The sequence below is a fragment of the Anser cygnoides genome, chromosome 1 (assembly GCF_040182565.1).
Source record: "Anser cygnoides isolate HZ-2024a breed goose chromosome 1, Taihu_goose_T2T_genome, whole genome shotgun sequence".
Lineage (NCBI taxonomy): Eukaryota > Metazoa > Chordata > Aves > Anseriformes > Anatidae > Anser > Anser cygnoides.
Window position 1 is genome coordinate 83,258,001 of NC_089873.1, and position 21,308 is coordinate 83,279,308.

Genomic DNA, 21,308 nt, shown 5'->3' on the forward strand with positions numbered 1-21,308 from the left:
AAGAATATTAGCAAACATTAACACTGACTGTATATAAGCTAACTTCTTAAATAGAAATGGCTTTTGATCCCACTTTATCCCCTAGGGCATTACTTCATATTTTAAAAAGTTAACTTGGTATGTAACTTAAGAGTAAAATAATAATTTCCTACACTACAATAAACATAAAGGCATAATTTTGCTTAACAGTTGCCAGGGAACTGTGCATGTTCCAAAACATACCAGGTACATTATATAATACCTGAACCCCCAAACTACATATGTATTTTAGAGACATAACTTGACATGTTCAAAGAAAAGCTAACTCAAGTTGTAATTAAAAGAAAAGTAAATCCCTATAAGCAGGGCAGGGCAAGATGTCTGGATAGATGTTAAATACATAAATGAAGTATTAAATAATAGGGGAACCAGACAAGCAACCAAGTCAAATCATGAAGTTCTCTGCTGTATTTCTGTTATGCCCTACCTAATATCAGTGCTAAGGAGCTCCACATTAGGAAGGAATTGCTGGGGAAGTCCTGTATACAGGTTATTTTCTGAATAATTAGCATGCGTAGCTGAGAACCCACAGGTCTCTAGCCACCCATCTCCACCACCCTTACAGTCATGCCTGCTACACTGAAGAGTGCATCTCAAACTACTGACATACAAGTGCCTGCTACTCCTTACAGACACGGAGGGCCTGGACCTAGAAGATGACTTTCTGATCAGTAAGCCCACAGCTCTTCTTGGGCTTCAGACCACCTGCTGCTGCTCTACCAAGGTGCAAACAGGTGAGCATTCCCATTCTGTGAAGGCAATCCCAATGAAACAGGTTCCTGGCTCAAAGACAAGCATGGTAAAGACCTGACCCATCTCTGCAACCCTTGAGAAAGTAAGAAGGGAAACCATGCGTGAAACCACATGTGATCATCAGTTTTCTTATATATACAAAGCACATTATAGATCTGGTAAAAAACAAATATTGAGGAAGCTTTTTGTATTTGGCCATGCCTTTCTTTACATCCCCTGAAATCATACGCTTGGAAGGTGAAACATCTGATGATTCCCACCTAGAAACATCAGCTACTCTTACTCCATCAACCTGAATGCAACCACATTTTCAGCCTAGGGACTATGAACCACCCAGAAAAAAAAAAATTAAAAAACAACCACACACACACAATGTGATAATACTTGATACGTTTGGAAGCTTCCAGGATACGTTCCAGGCTAAACATTTGAAGTTACTGTGGACTGGGGAAAGGACCACAATCTCTTGGTCTGATACAAGGGGTGGCATTCTGCATACAGGAATTGTTTGGCTTACAGCACTTGCTCTTCCCTGATTATTTTTATGCATGGTTAAGAAATAAAATATTGCATTATTCCTGGACCTATTTGACCTCAAAAACAGAAAGTGCATATAAAACAGTAAGGATTTTACCTGGCTGTAACTAGCGTAAATGCAGAGCAATTAGTATGCAGAGGACTTTATGCAAAAAGCTTCAATACATCTGTTTACTGGAGGAACCAATGCACTGGGCAGTAAAAAGTAGCAACTCAAACCTGAAGCGAGCAAAACCACTTGGAACAACATTGCATCCAGGTAACCCAGTCATCCCATCAGTTGGAAGGGCCGAGTCTGAAAGAGTCTCTAGGTAGCACTGAATTGTTAAGGTAAAAAAAGAAGGGGTTGGTGGTGGCATACAAATCAGCTGGCTTTTTTTTTTTTTTTCCTGATTTACTGCACAATCTGCCAATAGACACATAAGTAATATGCAATAGAAATAAGTATTCTAAGTAGTGTGCAGGCCAATATTAAAGGATCTGACTTCTCCCTGAGGCTTACAGACAGCGTTACTTGATTATGAAATGTTAATGGCTTAGTTACACTGCCATAGTTTGAGTTGCCAGATTTGTCTCATCTAGCTTGCAAAAAAGTGGCACAGTTTTCTGTTGACCCGTAAGGCTACTACTTTTTGACTAACAATGTTTTAAACCATTGCCACTCTTACAAACCTTTGGAACATATATTTGCATCTACAGGGACCTGCCTGATCAAAGCCTGCCTTTGATGAAGTAATTCTGAATGGACAGAACGTGCATCCTCATGTGCCTCACGAGAGGCATAACTAGTCTACATCCTTTTCTCAGTACTATTTAACAGTGCCAGGTAAACACCAACTGTAATGCAGCTAAATGAGCTCTCTGGGGAGAAAAACAAGGTGTTTACTTCACTTTCACTAGACACATCAAAAACCCTGGGACACACGATGCCTCTATTCTGTGAACGAGATCGGGCAAGCACCAGCAGCCTCTGTTAAAAGGAACCTCCAGCTTCCTCTGACTAGAAGCTGCTAATTATGCCAGTCATGCTGAATGGCGCTGGTGGTTTTGTGATCTCAACCGTTGTTCAGCTGAGCTCACATCACTCGCTTCTTTTATTAGTAAAGAGATGATCTGGAAGGAGAAGCTGAAGTACCTATTATCCCTTTATTTTCAAAACAGCAACAGTTTACAAACTTTACGTTTGTGAATAAAACTCTACTTGCAATAAACACAATCAGGATGTAGGAGTGTTGACATCTTCCTCTGAAGAGTTGAGGAGAAAACAAATGCAAAACACCAAACTGACTTGAACTTTTCTTGCGGGCAAGTGTTTGCCTTTGAATTTGCCAGTTGCTCATCTACTTGGGCAGATTCTCAAGTGAAGTAATTAACACTGGCTCATTGACTTCACCAGAAGTGCGCCCATTTACAGCAGTTAAAGCTGACCTATATTGAAGCAGCATTTCACGGTAAGCAAAACCTACCTAGAGAGGGTTGCAGACAGTAACTGCAGCATGTTTCTTCGCATACTTGATTACACTGAACACCAAGCCTCCCTTTCTCTGAGGGCCTGCATTCTCCTTACTCTGCGGCGATAAAAAGGTGGCTGTAGATACAAGCAGAACCTCATAACTGCAGATCCAACTGGTCAGCCCCATACTGTTCACAGCTTTGGATGACTAGACAAAGCATGTGAAAGCCTGAACAATTGCCCTTGGAACTTCTCAGAGGGAGTGCTGTCTGTGCTTGCCAAACTTTAGGTTACAGAACTGTTTTCAATTGAATTATTATGCATTTTGCCAGCCACCCTCCTTTTAACGGTCAGAGGCGTGTTCTGTCCGGAGCTTGTGGTTCCTTCTGACTGGCAATGGGCCATAATGAAAGGAGGCCCGACACAAAATGAGGCACAGAGAAAGAAAGAAAATTTGAGTAATTCAGAAGGGAAAACTGTTAGGATAACTCCCCACCCTTGAATTTCTGTTCTACCATGCATAAATATAAGTCTGAATACATAATCCAAACCACTAATGAAAGCAAAAAAACCTCTGGAACTAAATAATAATTTAATGTACTCAGAAGATATATAGCACTATTCAAGTGTTCAAGAAGGATAAGGACCCAAGCTCTGCGGCAAAATAAAACAATACTTAATAGACCTAAATAGGAAAAAGACTGCTCTAAAAAACAAGTCTCATTTTGAACTGATTTAAAAATGAACAAATGCCTACCTGCAGATTTCATGGAGCAGGCTTTGGGAGAACTACAGGAATGTTATTGTACAGAATCTGACACTGTGGAATTACTCAGTATCAAAAGGTATCCACAAGCAAGCATAAATAAAAGCTTGTACTTCTCATTGTTCTTACTTTCTCTGTTTACTTTTCCCCATTAGCTGGTTAAATGAGGATATAGCTGCTATACTCGAATTTTGATACCAAATAAGTGCACTTTTTTTTTTTTTTTAATTAGCTTAACCTTGTTAAACCAATTCTTATATTTACTAGGGCATGACAGTGTTTACATAAGGCTAAGTGCAAAACCCTGACCTCTGTATTTCCATCATGACCTCAGAGAATAGAGCCCACTCACCCTACCCCAGTTCTTACAACTTTAATTATGTTCGACAAGGCTGCTGTGCTTTAAAGGTATCATTCACCAAGACCAAAACCTGTTTATTTTTGTTCCCATTAATCACTTCCATTTTGTTTTATTCCATTTATATGCAGTGGCATTTGCAAACAGAACTGTTATCAAACTGGGTCTCTTCTTCAGACACAGCTGAACAATTTCTACCACTAGCATACATCCCAATAAGAATGCACACCACGTAGCTTGTATCTGTTGTAAATGGAATAGATCATTGAAATTCAAAAAAGCTTCCAAGTTGTTTGGCACTAAGAAATCTTTAATTGGATAGGGAGCACTGGGATGGACAGATCCTACCTGTCTCATTACTTCTAATTTTAACATAGTAAATCAGGTTGGTATTTATAGAGAAAGGCTATAATTTCTTTTAAAACTTCCATGTCATTCAAAAAACACCCATTCTCTTCCCACTTGGCTTATTCTCATATATTTAAGTTCAACATTAAGTCAGAGAATTGAGTGAAATTCAACTTACCAACACAACTGAAGAATTATCTAGAAGCAAAACTTAAACCCATTAGGGCAGTTTTACTGGGTTTTTATCTCAATAGGTTCTTCAAATTATTTAATGGCATATGAGCAAATCTAAAATACATTCATGCCTAAAAGTTAAGCTATAACAGATACCACTTAGTCTAAAGCCATTATCATTTCACTTCACATTTAGAAGATGAACAGCCTAAATCAAAGTTGTATTAGATTGAGTTTATTTAATGGGACTTCTAAATTGAAATAAGAAGTATGTAGCTTGAGCTTTATGGCAAGCTGCAAAATCTTCGCATTTTCTTTTCTGTACCACATTAGCTACTTGCTCACTAGACGTAAATGAGTAGAAAACAAGAGTTTCTTTGTTTGCGTACATTAACTTAAAGCTGTAAAACTCATTCAGCCAAACTTTCACCTTTAAACCTTAACCTGACTTGTGACAACATTTGTAGCCTCTAAAATTACACTGCATTCACCCAGACGGATTTAATCACCCTTCACTTTTGATGCGTAGAATAATGATCTACCACTTAAACTTGAGCCCTTAAAAGCCTGAAGAAAAATATGTGCAAATCTGTCTTAAATCTGTAGTGAAATAACAAAACTCTACCTAGCATTGCCGTGTTTAGAAGGAAAACAAAACAAGACACACAACTTGTAGCTCATGAAAGTTAAAGTAAGTGCATTTAAAGTCTCCACAGAGTTGAAATTCATGCTTCCCAGCACATGCTGTTGATCAGACACCTGGTACTTTTAACAAAAGGAATAGTCACATAGCAAAGTCTGGCTTAATTTTTTCTTAAAACTTTGGTTAAAAAATAAATGAAGTAGACATTTGTAACTAGCATGTTCTATAAGTTGATGAGCATGTTATAGTTTTATATTGGCACCATTCTTTCTTTAAAGAGGTGATCTCTGCCTAACACTTCTTTCATAATATCTTATGGTTCCCTCCAAGTATTATATAGTAGGAACCAGACTACATTCATTTTCAAACCTGAGCAAATAGCAAAAACATTTAAATTATTTTTAAAAAAGTCAGTACCTATATAAACAAAATATTACATTTATTACAATTCGCTCACAATCCCGGCTAAATGTCAGGGGAAAAAAGTACAGCAAAATTCAAAGCCAGAAATGTTTTGAAAAAGCCATTAATCAACCAAACAAAAACAAATAAACAAAGCAGATAGAACAAGTTGGGTCCTTTAGCGAACAGGTGAATGAAATCCACAGGAAATACACCAAAACCACACGCAATAAAACCAACATTGCAGTGACTGATAAAAATGCATCCAAAATTGCAGTCTGATATCCTTGAAACTTTCCACATTTTACGTTTACAAGTGATGCAATTAAACATCCTGCCCTAAACATCTTCTCTGTAATATCATTCAGTGGCATAGTGACATACAGCTGGAGGTAAAACTTAAAATCAGCAGTGAAACCTCCTTTGACTTAAAGGGGCTGAGAATTCATCCAGGTTTTGTTTTTCTTCCTTGAGCCACGAAAGGAATGAGTTGCTGCTTCTCTTTCTTTATGCTAATACAGAACAGGGAGCTATTTTTATTTTCTCTTTATTACTGCTTTTTTAAAAAAGGCATCCTTATTTTAAAACAGGTTTTAACAAGTACATTACAGTCTGCACACATAATATGTTGGGTGGAGTAAAAGCCCTCAAACACAGAACCAATAATGGACTTGTCACCAACACCCTGTTATTTCATGACTGCTAGAACAAAAACAAATGCCACGTTCAGCTCATTGCAAAGAAAAGGATTCATTAAATTGACGTGGCTTTTTACTTGACCTGCATAAGGTGAATAAAATAAAATTTAGGTTTACAAGATTCAAAATGATCAGCTGCAAGCCTACAGGAATTGTGATGAAATAACCAAGCAAAATGACGCAGTTTAATTCTAATTACTGGTGGACTGTTGTTCACCATGAATTTTTAGTGTGAGGTTGTTGTTTTCCTTCCTGCAATAAGGTAAGAGGTAAATAAAAAGTAAATGTCTTTCTGTAAATTTATGTAAAATAAAATGTAAATTGCTGTCAGAGAGAAGTATCAATCCTGAAGACACAATGATCTGTACCAATCTTTTTGGAATAATAACATTTTAATTCATTCACTATTTAGTAGTGATTTCTCCCCAAAATCCATAGTTATCAGTCAAAATTAAATGTCTACAACACCAATAATCTTTATAGTCAGGAAAAAGGAACATAAACACACGCACCAACAAAACTGTATGTATAAATAGCATTCATTTTTCCTGGTCACTAAGGCACTGGGTCAACCTAAATCTGCCAGACTTTCTAGGCTGGTTGTCCCAACAAAGGCAGGGAAATTACCCCATCTGGTACAGAATATTGGGTGGGGGTGAGCAGCAGGGAATTACATGTTTTCATTCCACATTAGGCTAAATAGGCATGAAGTGATACTTTAGCTTTAAAAAATTCTTGCTTGCTTGCTTTCTGCTGAGGAAAAAAAAAAATCAATCAAAATTTTAAAGACAACCAAGTCAGACATTGAGTAAGTGGGAAAACCGGCAATACAGAAGTCAAGAAATGTTGTGAGCAGAGATTTTTTTTCAGCAATGCAATTTAGGGAATCTCAGCCCCTAGAGATTAAAGCTAAATGCTGTTATAGTATTGGCCATGATAAGCCCCAGAGGAATGACATCTTATTGCAGACAGGCCTACCTCACTTATTTTCTACCCCTATGAATTTCCTGCACAAAGCCACACATTTTAAACAGTAGTATCATAAATGATGCCACTGTATTCTTTTTACAGTTCTAAAAAAATTAATCAACACATTTCACTGGTTTCTCTACTACCTCCACTAAGAACCTGGAAAAAAACAGAAGTATATTCACATTGGTACTATGAAGCCTCCAGTAGAATGACAGCCTTTGGACATTTCAACCATTGTTCCCGATAGGAAACCAAGCTACGTTACCATTCAGCTCAGTAACTGCCAGAATCATGCTCAAGAAAACTTAAAATAAGTACTCTTTATGTCTCTATTCTTGTTTCACTTTATATTTTTCAGTATTTTGCACTACCTACAGGTAATACATTTATTAACACTCGCAAATAAGAGAGCAGAAGTATTTTTTTCCTAAGTTCTCTAAAAAGCACTCACCAGTAGCAAAATTCCTTCCCATATACTCCTTCCCATTTGAAGGTTCTGGTCACTACATTCACAGTTTAAAAGTCACAGAATAATCTTCAGATCAATTGCTCAGAAGTTCAGAAACTAGGAAGTTAATTTAACAGCAGCACTTAACGGATTCTCCTTGTCTCAATAGACTTTCCACCACCTTTTGCATTCAAGAGGAAATAGTGGCAATGGATCCCTCTTTCTGCTTTGCATCTGATTTTAAATTATTCCTTTTAATTTGTAAAGGTTGTTTAACCTAAGCAATGAGTCTCATTAATCATTATTGAATGATTTAACTCAGCCATTCAGTTCCAGGTGCCCATCAGTGCTAGCGATACACTAATTCCTTCCAAGTTTTAACAGCTTTTGAAGTTAAAACCATAATTTTCCATGTTAGCAGAGACAGGACTTCATTCCTTGTGCGGGGCCTCCTTGCCACTCACTTTTCTGCCCAAGCACCAGACTGAAATGATCGCCTTTAGTTACACCTCTTTGCTACACACCTGCTGCGTTCTGCTGCTACAATACTGTAGGCACAAACCCTACTCTCTGTAGTGGCAACTCCCATTTTGGGCAGCAAAAAGGAAAATAATTTGGTCTTACTATCCTAGCCTAGCTTTCTTTTCTCCTTTTTCTGCTCACAGACACTCTAAAAAAACTTTATCACCACCTACCATGCAACACTTTCCTTGAGAAGTATTTGCCAACTGCTGTAGCTACACCATCAGCTCTCTTCCAAGAGAGAAAGTTGCACTAAATGAGCTGTTCAGTAGTGTAGAAGGTGAGGGAGGAGCATCCAGAATTTGAAATTTCCATTTCCAAACCTGCCTAGCATGCAACAGATTTTTTTTTTTTAAATCCCAAATCTCCATTTTACAACCCTGTATTATGCATTCACAGGCACAACTTAATTTGGATTTGGGGCCTTCTTTTGGGTTTAGGTGTTTGGGCTTATTTGGTCAACGGGAGCATGAAAAATACTGCTTTTGACCAAGGATTGTAAAACGCACTACAAAAGTGACAAGCCAAAAAGTAATGACAGAACACATACTCAAGCACGTCTTTGACTGACCTCTCACTCTACACAGAGCTATAGATGCCCATGCAAATGCATCCAGGGTATACAGCTTTCTCAGTTAATTGCCTCTTAAGGAAATATTCACCACAATCTCATTTTCAGATGGGCCGAGTACATACAATGATCCATAAACATTCACAGCTAAAGATAATGTCAAACACTTTACGCAATTTAATTTGAACACTAGAATCAAGAGTTTCAAGAGGTACTACTGATTTTAAGTGGCTCCAAGTTTAGGCTGCAGGTTTCCAACTTCAACAACTCAGTGTCCTGGATCACAAAAATAAAAGAGTTGTAGTGTTTCCTGAAAGTTCAGTCCCTCTTTAAAGAACATATATTTGGTCACTATCAAAAACAACTTCTCTCCCTCTCTACCTACTTCCAAAAGAACAGAAACTTCAAATCGTACACATTTTTAGGGTCTGTATCCTTGATATCCTAATTTCTAAGGTGAGAAGCTATTTATATCTATTATGTTACTGTAGAAGCAAATTAAAAAAAAAAGGGGGAACCTTCTGCATATGAATTTTAAAGAGTGTACTGTTCTATATATCTCATCTTCAATGTAAAAACAGTTCAGTAATTAGATAAGAGACAACATAACTAACACAGAATGCAAAATAAATATCTTGCCTGAGGATATGCAAATTTCAGACTGCACAAAAATGCTAGCCAAGCAAGTTTTAATGCAATACTAGTGTGCTCACTCATGAAGCAGTTCAACAATACTAAATAAATTACAGTTCTGATTTATATAGAAGTCCATTACAGGAGTTGAAGACAGACTACAAAACTGTGTTACTTCAAAAAAGCATAGACTATTCAGTTCTCTCACACTGCTGTTAAGGATGACTGTTCGTATTTTATTGGAAACCTACCCGTGGTATGTCCTGCACCCCATGTCTGCAAAGACACATTGTTCCAGAACTCAGCTTATTCAACAGCTAACTCACCAGGCAAGATGTAAAAAACAATATATTAATTTGAAGATTTTAAATACAGATCTCAGCACAGATTTGTCACTTTTACAAATCTTAAATCTACAGTAATGGGTTTTCCCATTATTTTAATCATTCACTATATTAGCATTAAACTTCAGGTAATGCAACACCATACTGAGCAAATACCTGCTAACAGAATAGGGCACATTGAATAATTTTGCATATCTGACTATGCATTTCTTCAAATAATATATATGTATTTCAGGACTGTAGCAGTCCAGGAAACAAGCACTTCTTCAGATCAAAAAGTTATTTATATCAATTCAATAATATTACACATTTCTGTTCATCTACTCTGAATTTATACTAAGTTATAGTTAAATATGAATGGTCTATTTAATTTAGTATTTATTTCCATGTAAATTAATATTTAACATAGCACAGGGAGTCCCTTGCCCCTCTGAAGGTGTGAAGTCTGGCAGCAGAAAACATGAGGTGAATGCACAGTTTGGAATTTACCTCAGCAGTCAGTCAGCTAAACCATATAGGGACTCCCTCCTTATTTAGATATAGAATCCAATTGTTTATTATGGAACTACTTTGAAAGCCAAGTGAGAAAAATCTCCACCGACATAGTTACTATTTTGAGAAAGTATGCACGCTGATACAAATATTCTATAAAGAACATCAGAATTCTGACTGTGAAAATGAATACTTAAGACATCTTTATTAAAAACTGATGTTTTGACACACTACAGAGTCTATATAAAAAAACACTAAGATCAAAACCAAACGTGTTAAAAATAAGGTTGAATAAGATAGATGTTCAATACATTGACTTTTATAACAACTCTAGCATTTTTCTCTGTGTCAGAAGGTGAAGCGCACGCCCAAGATATATCCTCAGGTTCTACACTCCTGCAGCAACTGGCTGACACGGCTTCACCACAAGCCAGATAGGAAAGTACAGGAGTTCTGTGTAGCTCTGTGGATAGCGGTGGCAATAGCAACTGTGAGTAAGTTTGAGGGCCTTAAAAGCATAAAGCTGTAAAGCTGCTTTTTAAACAAGCGTATCCTTTGCTTAGATCTACAAGTTCATTGTCTACTGACTAGATGTAGATTCTCCTTTCTAAGTTTCCAAGTTTCTGTTCCTCCCAGAGAAAAACATATTTCTCTTTTCAGGTAAGAAAAGCTGAAAGATACACCACTCGGTTAACCATTCTGTCCTCTCTCTTTAAAAACCTCTTTAAAGGAGGAATGACTTCTCTGTCCATGGGTGTTAAGACACAGAACATCCCATATCTTTCCCTTACCTGAAACTGCTCTAAATTAAAAAAGACTGACCCCACCACCACTTGCAAATACAATTTTTTTTCAATTTACCTATTTTGTTTTAATCGGCAGCCATGCAAAGATGCATACATACATTAGTCTTGTGCATTTTCACGGTTCTGAAGCTCAGGAAAGTCTCTGAGCAAGAGAAGCAAGAAAAATCTCTACAAATCATAACAAAGAACACTAAAATAGTCCTCAGTACTGTTTATAGTCCTCAGTAGCGTTTACCTTCATTAGTTGCTCACATACTCCTCCACCCACCCAGTGAGGTTGGCTTTCTCATTCTATTTTCAGAAGACGTGGAAACAAATAGAATATACTTTCTCTACCCTCTATCCATCATTCTGTCAACGTGTAGGACATTTCTCCTCCTACTAATACTTGAAGTGGATATTTCAGGTTCCTAAGTGAGAGTAAATAGCTACCTACCCCTTCCTCCAACTAATTTTATGTTACTCTTTTTACACCACTTAAATCATATGCATTCCTGGTCTAAGAGGCATATCCACTCACCTCTTAAAACTCCCTGGAAGCAACTGTTACAACTTTCATAGATAAATACATGATTTTTTTGATGATTCACAAAGCACCGTGTCAACTAACAAAAATTCTGGCATCCAGAGTTAAATTCAACACCTCGTTATTTCAAGGAAGCTAATCCTTTTCCTGGATAAGGTGACTTACTGTACTTGTCCCAAGTCTTTCACTATCCCGATTATTAACTTAGAAAAAGAAAACAGAATACAACAACAGAGTAACAGAAGCCTGTACATGTGACTGAAAACTATAATTCCGTATCAGCCTCCCAGTTTCTCCTCAAGTCTACCCATCCTTATTTTCCAGGTCTCAATTTTGATAGCTCAACATAGCTGGTTGCCATCTATGGCCCAAGCCTGAAGACTGAAGTATTTGTTCTCATAAGGTATTTTCTTTCTTCAATGCCCTTCTACCCATACCAATTAAATGCTCATTTAATGCTGATACAATAGTGAGCCAAGAGGCATTCACCTATGTGTGAAACACGCTGTTATATTCAAACACCTGGATTGCCTACGTAGGTCCTGGTACTATAGAGGGTGTGAAGGAAAGGCGTAAACTAAAGCACCTCTTTTCCTTTCAAGATACTAAGAGCATCTCTTTGCGACTCTGTGCTCACCTCTTGCTCAAGCTTCTGGTTTCTAACAGGGAAAACACTCTTATTTCTCGTTTACACAATTTATTGTACTCATAATACACCTCACTCACTACTTTAGTTATTTCACTGTTTACTCTACGATTTTATGAAGAGGCACTCAGCCCAGAAGTTAAGGAAGGTTATCACCACCAAACGAGGTTATAGAGCAGAATATACAAATAAAACTTATGACCTCCACATAAGGTATTCTTGAGTTTGCTTGAAAAGTGCAAGGTTCCTACTAACTTCCTGACTGCAAAATAACCTCAAAATATTAACTATTAACAGAGAAAAGCCTCAATTCCAGCCATTCAATTAAAAAAATAAATAACAAAAACAAGTTCTCAATACACTGACAAGGCCTATCTTCACTATTAAAGAGATATACTTTGAAAAAGAATTAAAATAGCTACCATGATACTGAGCCAGATGACCATTACTCACATAATGCATTTAATAAGTAAGGCGTAGAAGCTGCACAAGTAAATGGAGTTGCTAGCTGCCCCAGCCTACTTTAAAATTAATTGGACAAAAATCATCCCCTAATGAGACACAATTATGCTTGTTTAGGATTGTGAAACAAAACTCTTTCAGTTATTTGGGAAAGTTAAGGGCCAAACCAAAACCAGTATTATGTGTGAGAGGGAGAACAGGAGAATAGGTTCTTCTTAAGTACAGCAGTATATTTCTCAGCTGTAGGTGTCTAAACAGATCGTTTTTTCCCTGTACCTCTTATGAAAAGAAGATTGTTTTTGATCCCCCACAGAACCTCTTTGGCAACCACTTCCTAAGCATTTTATATTAAAACATCATTTGGTATGGATACCACATGTCAACATTTGGCCTTAAACAATACTGTTAACTAGGTGTTGTTAGTTTCTGGTAATATTTGTAATCATCCGTCTATCTTTGTAGACCAAATCAGAACTTTTAGCCTACAGACTTTTAGCAGTAGGTTCAGGAGTACCCTTCACATGAATTCATGTTTTCTCACAAAATCCTGTGGGCTGTATGCATCAATCCTCTGAAGTTCAAAGCCCTGAACATTACAGATGATCCCTTTGCAAAGGTACTTCTAATGGAAGTGCTATGTTACTTCAGGACGACAGCAAGGGACTACGTGGCACCGAAACATGGCAACATTTGACAATTGATACTGACTGCAGTGAGTCAAAAAAGTCAGTTTGAATGTCTTTCTGTTTTAAATAGGTGTCCATATTAATTCCTAAGCTGTATAAAAAGAGTGACTCTTTCTAGTTGAAAGAATTTGCATACTAATGCGGATTTTAAGAAAGGGTTTGTTCAGTATCAACAGATACTATCAGTAGTGGATGGATAAGTGGTAATCAGTCAAACACTTGGATATTTGCAGGATATTTCATCACAAGTAAGGAATTACCAGTTGAACAGCATGTGGCAATTTCTTTTATAGTCTGAAATCCTTAAACACAATGAAAGTTTGGCCAGCTTCAAGTGTAAGGAGCTATCCTTCTTAAACATTTTTACAGTAAAATTACTTAGAACAACGCATGGTGCATTAGGGGTGGATGAAAAAATATGGGTTTGTTTAATGTTTTCATGGATTGCTTAATTACAGATGATGCACTTAGACGTTCATAATCCTTTGAATTACTCTGTAATATTTTAAAGTCTTTAATTTATTTATTTTATTATTATCAGACTGAGATTATGGGAAAAGAACAGAAACATTTCATGAAATTCTCTAATACCACTTCACAAAACCTACAAATTGCTCTCTTATTGCACAAGGGAAACTTCCCTCTTTAAGTACAAACTTATGAAACAAAAGTGTCAAAGAAATTGCTGATTTATTTAATCCAATAGACAGGTTAGCCAACTGGAAAGGACTTTAGGGACACTTCAGACACCCCTTAACTATTAACAGTTGGAAGATGACTCTCCCATAAAGGAATATGAGAGACAATTTTGCCCTCCACTGGCTAGAACTATCAAGGGAAACCATGCCTGCCTAGGTTCCATCAGAGCATTTCACACAGCATAAAAATCCCTCTATCAGATTTACCAATCCCATTTGAAGTACAATAATTGGTATGGGATATCACAGACAGAAAGTGCCGGAAAACATGTTGAGCAGGTGGGAATCAGCTATGCAATGAAACACCTTGTACAAATATAAAGATTCCTGTGAAAGGATTGGACAGCCAACTAGTGACACATTTAGTCTTGCAGATTGCTGGAGCAGCGAACACACACGCATGGAAAAAACAGAACTTTGACACTCCTATTCCCAGCAAAAGTGTTCTGCATTACTCCCCGGATTACTGAAAGCTTTTATTCCTCAAACATATTAATCTGATGCTGACTTTTTTGAGCGTAGGTTTTATTGCCTTTTTTTTTTTTGGGGGGGGGGGGGGGGGCACGACTATGGATTACAAGGGAATAAAAGAAAGACTCAAAATGGAGGAAAAAGGGCAGAAATGCATATAAATACTCAAGAAAACAAGTCTACCTGAGAAGAAGTACCCCTTAAAGCAATTTTTATTCTCTTTATGCAAAGAAGTGTTGAAATTACACTGACACTGAAAGGATAAGGGAGGGAAGCAGCTATATGCCAATGTTTAAAATGTTTCAAAATTTAAATTTATTCAGCATTTATTAACCACAGGCTTAGATGAAAGAAGGTACTTCACAGAGGCAACACCAGGGTAAAAATTAAGGGGTTTAAATACTAAGTGGTTTACCAATTACTGTTTTAACAAACACTAACCTACATACCTTGTTATTATTATAAAGATTTCCCTCCTCCCCATCCCCCAATTATTTCCCACCTCTCAGTAAAAGTTTCCACCATCCCATTTAGAGTGTGACCACACAAACCATTGATTCAGATTAGGTGTGAGGGAAGTGAAAACCTTTAGTGGGAAAGGGAGGAAAGGATCAATCAACTTGCAAGCAGATCAGCTGTCAGCGGAACTGAAAGGATTTCAGTGAGGAAACTGCTGTAGGTGACTCCTGTCCTTCCTTCAGCATTAAAGCCATCTGCCCTCAAACTTCATCGCGCCTCAGGTTTCTGGCATCTCCATTGTTCCAGACACAAGATTGACTGTTTGACCACATTATAACTGAGGGAAAAAGAAACCCTTCTGGTGGGGGAGCTACAAGGAAATTATTCTCTGGCATTTGTCTCTATCTATGTTACTGGCTTTACTTACCATGCAAAATTAAAAACCTCCATAAGCATTCATGTCTTTCTTTTCTTTGTTTGTCCCCAACAACTCATCTGGAATCAACATTCTTAGGGAAAATGTCCCTATCCCAAGTGGGTGAAAAACAAACACCCTTACATTCTTCTCTACTGTATTCACCATTTATGTGAGAAATACAAGAGAGAATAAAAAACAATTCTGAAAAACTGCTGCTTGACTTGGAATAAAGGATATCCCAGTCTAGAAAGGAGTTAGACAGTGCATGAAGTCAACTTTTCTACAGTGTGGAAGACTTATAGAGAACAAACTGGTGGAAGGCCCCCCAGTCCAGCTGTTTCTTCAGCTAGATAAGGAAGGCATGACAGAGGCAAACAAGCAAAAGGTAGCATGACTGACACAGTTCACAGTGAACAAGGTTCGAGTTGCTCTCCTGAGAGAGAAATGAAATGCTTTCCACATTCAAAGCCACAGGAGTAAACCTAATACCTAACAGCAAAAATGTAATGGTTAAATTTATGATATGATCTAGAAACAGACATAAGTTATTGCACTCGGTGACATAATTAAGACTTAAAGCTTCAGGCAGTACACTTAAGTCTTTCAAAAACTTCATTCATTCATTTACTGACCAGGTGCTTCATACTACCACCACTTTAATTACTCGGCGGGGTCCTCGGCGAACTTATAAAAACCAATTAGGGTGGAAGCCGCTTGCCCACGCCAGCCGCGGCTACTCGGCGAGATTTGACTGCGTTTACTCACTGCTCCCTTTAACTCGTGACAAAAGGAGCTGCTGGGAGTGGGGGGGCGTCCCGAGGGCCGACAGCCCGGCCTTCCAAATTTCAGGGAGCTCATGCCGAGCCAGAAGCCCAGCTGCGCACCGAGCACCACCGCAGCGCTGCGCTCCGCTCCGGCAGGGGGGTCGTGCATCCATTTTGGGGTCCGACGGGGTGGGTGCTCGGGTGGGGAACCCGGACAAAACCTGCTGCCGACAATGCTCCATTAGCTTATCTTCAATCCACAGGCGCGATAAGGTGCCCCAGCACGCACAGCGGTGACTAATGACCGCTAATCCCCCCCTATCTCCTCGGCCATCTCCCCCCGGTCCGCTTATCCCGCTGACACCTCGCTCCGTGGCCGCCCCCTACACACCAAACAGCCCCCGGCACCCACCCCGAAACCCCCCCAAGCCCTCCACCGAGTCCTGGGGCCGGCCTTAAGTTTGGGCTGGGAGGCGAGGGGCCGGGAGGGGCCACCCCCCGCAGTTACCTGAGGCGAGGCAGAGTAATCCGAAGAGGTAAAAGTGAACAAACTCCGCGATCATTGTCCTCAGGTGGCGCCCGCAGACAATCTCATGCCAGAAGAACGGGGGTAGGAGCAGCGGGGAGCCCCCAGTTGTAATCCCACGGCAGCTCAGCGCCGATCGGGCTCCGCCACCCCCCGGCGCCGGCTCGGGGGGCGCTGCCAGAGGCGGGGGGCTGCGACAGCACCCTGGCCCCGCTCTCCCCTCTCTCGGCCCGGGCGTTCCTCGGAGGCGCCTTGACACTTCCTGGGACTATCCACGGCGACGGAGGAAGACAAAAGAGCCCGGCTTCACCGCTCGCGAGTTGCTCGCTCCTCTGGTCGGAGCCTTCTCGGTTGTTGGGGGTGTGGGGTGCCTGGCAGAGGGGCGCTCCCCGCCACGGAGGGTCACTGGGCGTCCGGAGCGGGCGAGGGGCGGTCGGAGCGCGGCGGCGAGGCGGCGGCAGCCCCCGCTGCCATCACGGGAGAAGGCGGCAGGCGCGGCGCGGGCCGCGGTCACGCAGGGGAGCCCCGGCGGCAGCTCCTCGCCCTGCCCAGCATCGCCGCTACCACCCCCTGCGCCACGGAGCCCCCTCCCCGCCGCCGGAGGAGGAGGGCACAGGAGAGGGGCGAAGGGAGAAAGGAGGAAGGAAGGAAGAGGCAGCAGGAGCAAAACTTCCCTGGGCCAACGCCCCCACCCTCTTTCCCTCGGTGCGGTAGGAGGAGGAGCAGGAGCAGCTCCTCGCCTGCCCCCTGGGCCGGGGCAGGGGTGCACGACTCAGGCGGGGCCGAGCCCTCACTTTCTGCTGTCACGCTGGGCCGCCGCCGGCTCCCCCTTCCCTTCCTCTTCTCCTCCTGGCTGCTGCCTCGGGACACTGTAATGGGGCCGCACCTACACGGCCCCGGCACGGCTCGGCAGACCCCGCCCTGGCCCCAGCCCCGGTTCTGCCCCGCCGAAGGTAACAGGCGGGGCAGCCACGGCCCCCTCCGAGGCGCCGGACGGTGTGGGGGCGCCCCAGCCCTGTCCCTGTCCGTATCCCTATTCCCAGCCCTGTCCCGTGGTCGGAGCCGGGGGTGTTGCGGGCAGCATCCCCTGAGGAACTGCCGGTCCCCACCCCGCAGCGCACCTGCGGAGCCCCTTGGGCCTCCAGAAGCCCGCCATGAAACGGGCGCCCGGCTCCTCGAGGCCTCCTTTGTGGTCATGGGGCGCCGGGGAAATTACTGGTTACTGGGAAATCCTGAGGGGCTCAGCGCCCTCTTCCCACCCCACGCGGTGACCCCATGGCAGAGAATGCCCTAGCCTGCTTCCTCGTGACGGTTTCCTTGCTTGTTTCCCTTTCCTGTCCTCTGCCATAATTACCAATTGCACTGGAAGACGGCGTAATAAATAAAGGGCTTTGTGGGCAGGGAGAGCATAGTCTAGTTCTCCCACTGGAGCAATGCAAGTGCAGTTTGTCAGATCATCCCAGGTGACGAAGACCAAGCCTCCCAATAAGCTTTGTCATGTCCCTGCTTCTGCAGTGGGGTGCATGGCCAAGCACCATGAGGGCACCTCTGTGTAGCCCCACTTGCCTTATCTCACGGCATGAAAGGTGGTGGTGGGGCACGAAGACCACTCCACAGCTGGAAAGGCTGGGTGGGCCTGAAAGAAAGGCTGTCCTCAGACAAGTACAGCACGTAGCGGTACTGCCACCTCACAACATGGTGCTCCATGTGTTCCTAGGCCTTGTCATTAGGTTGTAAGGATTGAATAAGATGTAAAAAAGAAACTTAATTTCCAAGAAATTCCATGTTGAATACGTTAACCCCATTGCAAATGAGCCTTTTCTTGCAGTGGGATAATAAAGCTCCAGAGAAAGAAACTTACTTTATTTCCTGTTGCAGGACTTATACTCACCCTCCATTGCTATCAGCCAAACAGGTTCTGATGTGCACAGCCTCCATCAATCAAATCACACTCATGCTGGCATACCACTATGTTTGCCCCATTTTCCCTCCCTCGTTGTGGCACAGGACAAACTTTGACTGAAATTCCAACAAAGAAAGCTCCTGTGGGTTACACTGATTCTATTTTAGGCTACTTTCATGCGGGATCTGTAAAGACGATTTTCAATAATGTACAGCAAAACTGTTTTACATTGGAAAAAGAAGTGCCTGGTCTGCAAGTGTACCTATCAGTAGCAGCCAAACTTGCAAGATTGTCCACTAACACCAGTTCGAATAGATCAAGCATTAAAACAATCAAAACTTGGAAAAACAATCTGGTGCTTTAACAACAGACATTAATTTTCAGAGAGAAAAATACATCAGAGTCCTACTTCAAACACATTTAGAAAACAATCATAATTATGGAATCAATAACAGGCATTTCCACAGTGAATACATCCACATATGACCAGACTTCTTAAAACCATACCTAGCCAACAATACATCTTGCTGTTCAAATACTGACCTCATGCTATCATTCTGCACTTTCTGAAATAGCACCCCCAGAGTTAAAACACACAGCAAAACCAGCAAAGAGGTCCTAGACCATCCCTGACCCCTACACAGAAGTTTGAGATTTCAGTAAATTTCAGTAAATTAGGTTTTTGTTTTATTTTTTAATAAAATAAACATGAGTCATATGCAGGGCTGAAAAGAGCCTCGAGAGTTCATTTAATTCACCTCCCTATTCAGAGACAGTCAAATAGATGTAGACTCCCACATAGTGTATTTTAATCCCATTTCTAAAATGTCTGATAACTGGAATTTCATATCCTCTTTAAGTAATCTGTTCCAGTTACTGTACAGTCAGATTTTTTTAATGCCTAGACTATATAGGTTCCAGGAGGAAAAGAAAACTCACCACCAGTACAGATAAAATTTTGAAGGCTTATTTTTTATTCCTTCCGTAGTGATACTACTATCAATACTTGATGGACTCACTTATGTTGTGCTGGATTACATATTTTAATCTACTGCTTCTGTTAAAAAAGCAGAACTGAAAATTTACAAGCAGATCACTCTACAGGGTGTAAGTGGATTCACATATTCTGTGAATGTACATGCATACATATATTTTATATATACATATATTTATTTACTTGTAAAATGTCATTTTTAGGTATCCAGTTTTTATATGAAGCTATCATTGTCAACACTGTGTAATCTTTAATTGTAAAATAAATAAATTAATGCATTTCTATGATGTGTGTGTTATCTATGAACATAAACTAATCCATTTACTTTGTAACTGGCAGTAAGTATATGTACTGTGGGGAGATGGTAAATAAAACGTTTACCATTTTCCAGAGTGATTTGTCCACTCAAAAAAAAAAAAATGGTTTCCTGTACATTAGTAAAATAATAAGCTACTAGATTCATGCACTCTTTTGCTTTGGTCATTCAAGAAGAAAAGGGGAAAAAAAAATTTCATGCTATGTTGAAACCTTAGATATGATGGATATTATTTTTTTTATTTCACATTTTCAATGCAGAGAGATTCTAAATACAGGAATGGATTAAAAGTCTGAAGTTTGAACGACCTTATGAGGTGAGCATAAGTAAAACAGTTTAAATGTTTTGTGCCTCTGTTACTCCGTCTTTAACAGAGACATAAGACTGTTTCTGTCGCTGTAAAGAAATATTTATTCTGTGAGAAATGTGAATCAATTCCACATCAGGCACCTACAGTGAAAGTATACTAGCACTTCAAAGACTTGTTCTACTTGTACTGTCTCAAATACTTCATAACATAATGGTTAGCTGTCAGTGTTTTCTTACTTCAGAAAAATTACTAGGAGTGGATATATACTGGTCTAATTATCTTTTTTAATTCATTTAGATTGTAATAATACATAACAGCTGCACAGCTGAGTGAATCTCTTCAGATTGTAAGCCTACAAAAGTTCATCAGAATATGTTATAATTGACATCTTTAATTCTGCAGATGTTCTTACAAAATGTGGGCTATTCAAACATCTTTATTGTCCTTGATATTGAGACATACATACATACATATATATATAGGAGAGACATGTATACATATATATCAGAAAATGCTTTAAGAAAAAGACATACAGCTTTAATCTCTTCAAATTTGGGGAACACTTTTTCTATGTGTATTTAAATGCAGATATACTTGTGTTAATTCTAGAGTACGTGAAATATGAGTGCATGAAAAATAACTTGATACGATAAATTTGGTGGCATCTGAAAAGGAGAAGGCAAAAATGTCATAAAACTACATTCCATTTAAAATTACATCAATGGATAATTTCGACTACAAAAAAAGCATAGAGAGATCTATCCCATTTCCACTGACATAAAGTCATGTTTTTAAGTGAGCATAGGTCAGTTCTGAGACTTTAGAAAATACCCTAATGTATGCATTTGATTGTAGAATAATATCCATCTACTGCATTCATTGCAGTGAAATATTAGCTCTAATTCTCAGCATTTACCTTTCTATTTAAGTTTCATACAGTACTGAATATGGTTTGAAGGGCTGAATTTTTAGTTTGCTATTTATATTCTTATAAATCATCACCCATTTTTCAGACTTATACAAATATGTAATATTTGAGAGAACAGGACTACTCATGCACAAATTAACACGTGCTGCCTGTGTTTGAGACACAGGACTTTGATAGGAAATCTCCAAGAAAAAGAAAAGGTTCTCCAGAAATGATAGTTGTGATTCAGCAGATGGCACTCT

The 21,308-nt window shown here is 40.0% G+C and overlaps 1 protein-coding gene across 3 annotated transcripts in view; it reads right to left on the reverse strand.

Annotated features, from left to right (window-relative positions):
* The window catches only part of ROBO1 (roundabout guidance receptor 1), a 704,094-nt gene that overhangs the window by 305,945 nt on the left and 376,841 nt on the right, over positions 1 to 21,308 (reverse strand). Inside the window, exon 1 of one of the 3 annotated variants that reach the window (XM_048080849.2) lies at positions 16,598 to 17,483. The exons of the other annotated variants lie outside the window; for them this stretch is intronic. Within the exon in view, the coding sequence (XP_047936806.1) occupies positions 16,598 to 16,652 (55 nt within the window). The 5' untranslated portion in view covers positions 16,653 to 17,483. Of the gene's footprint in view, positions 1 to 16,597; positions 17,484 to 21,308 lie in introns of those variants that run through there. 3 annotated transcript variants of the gene reach the window in all.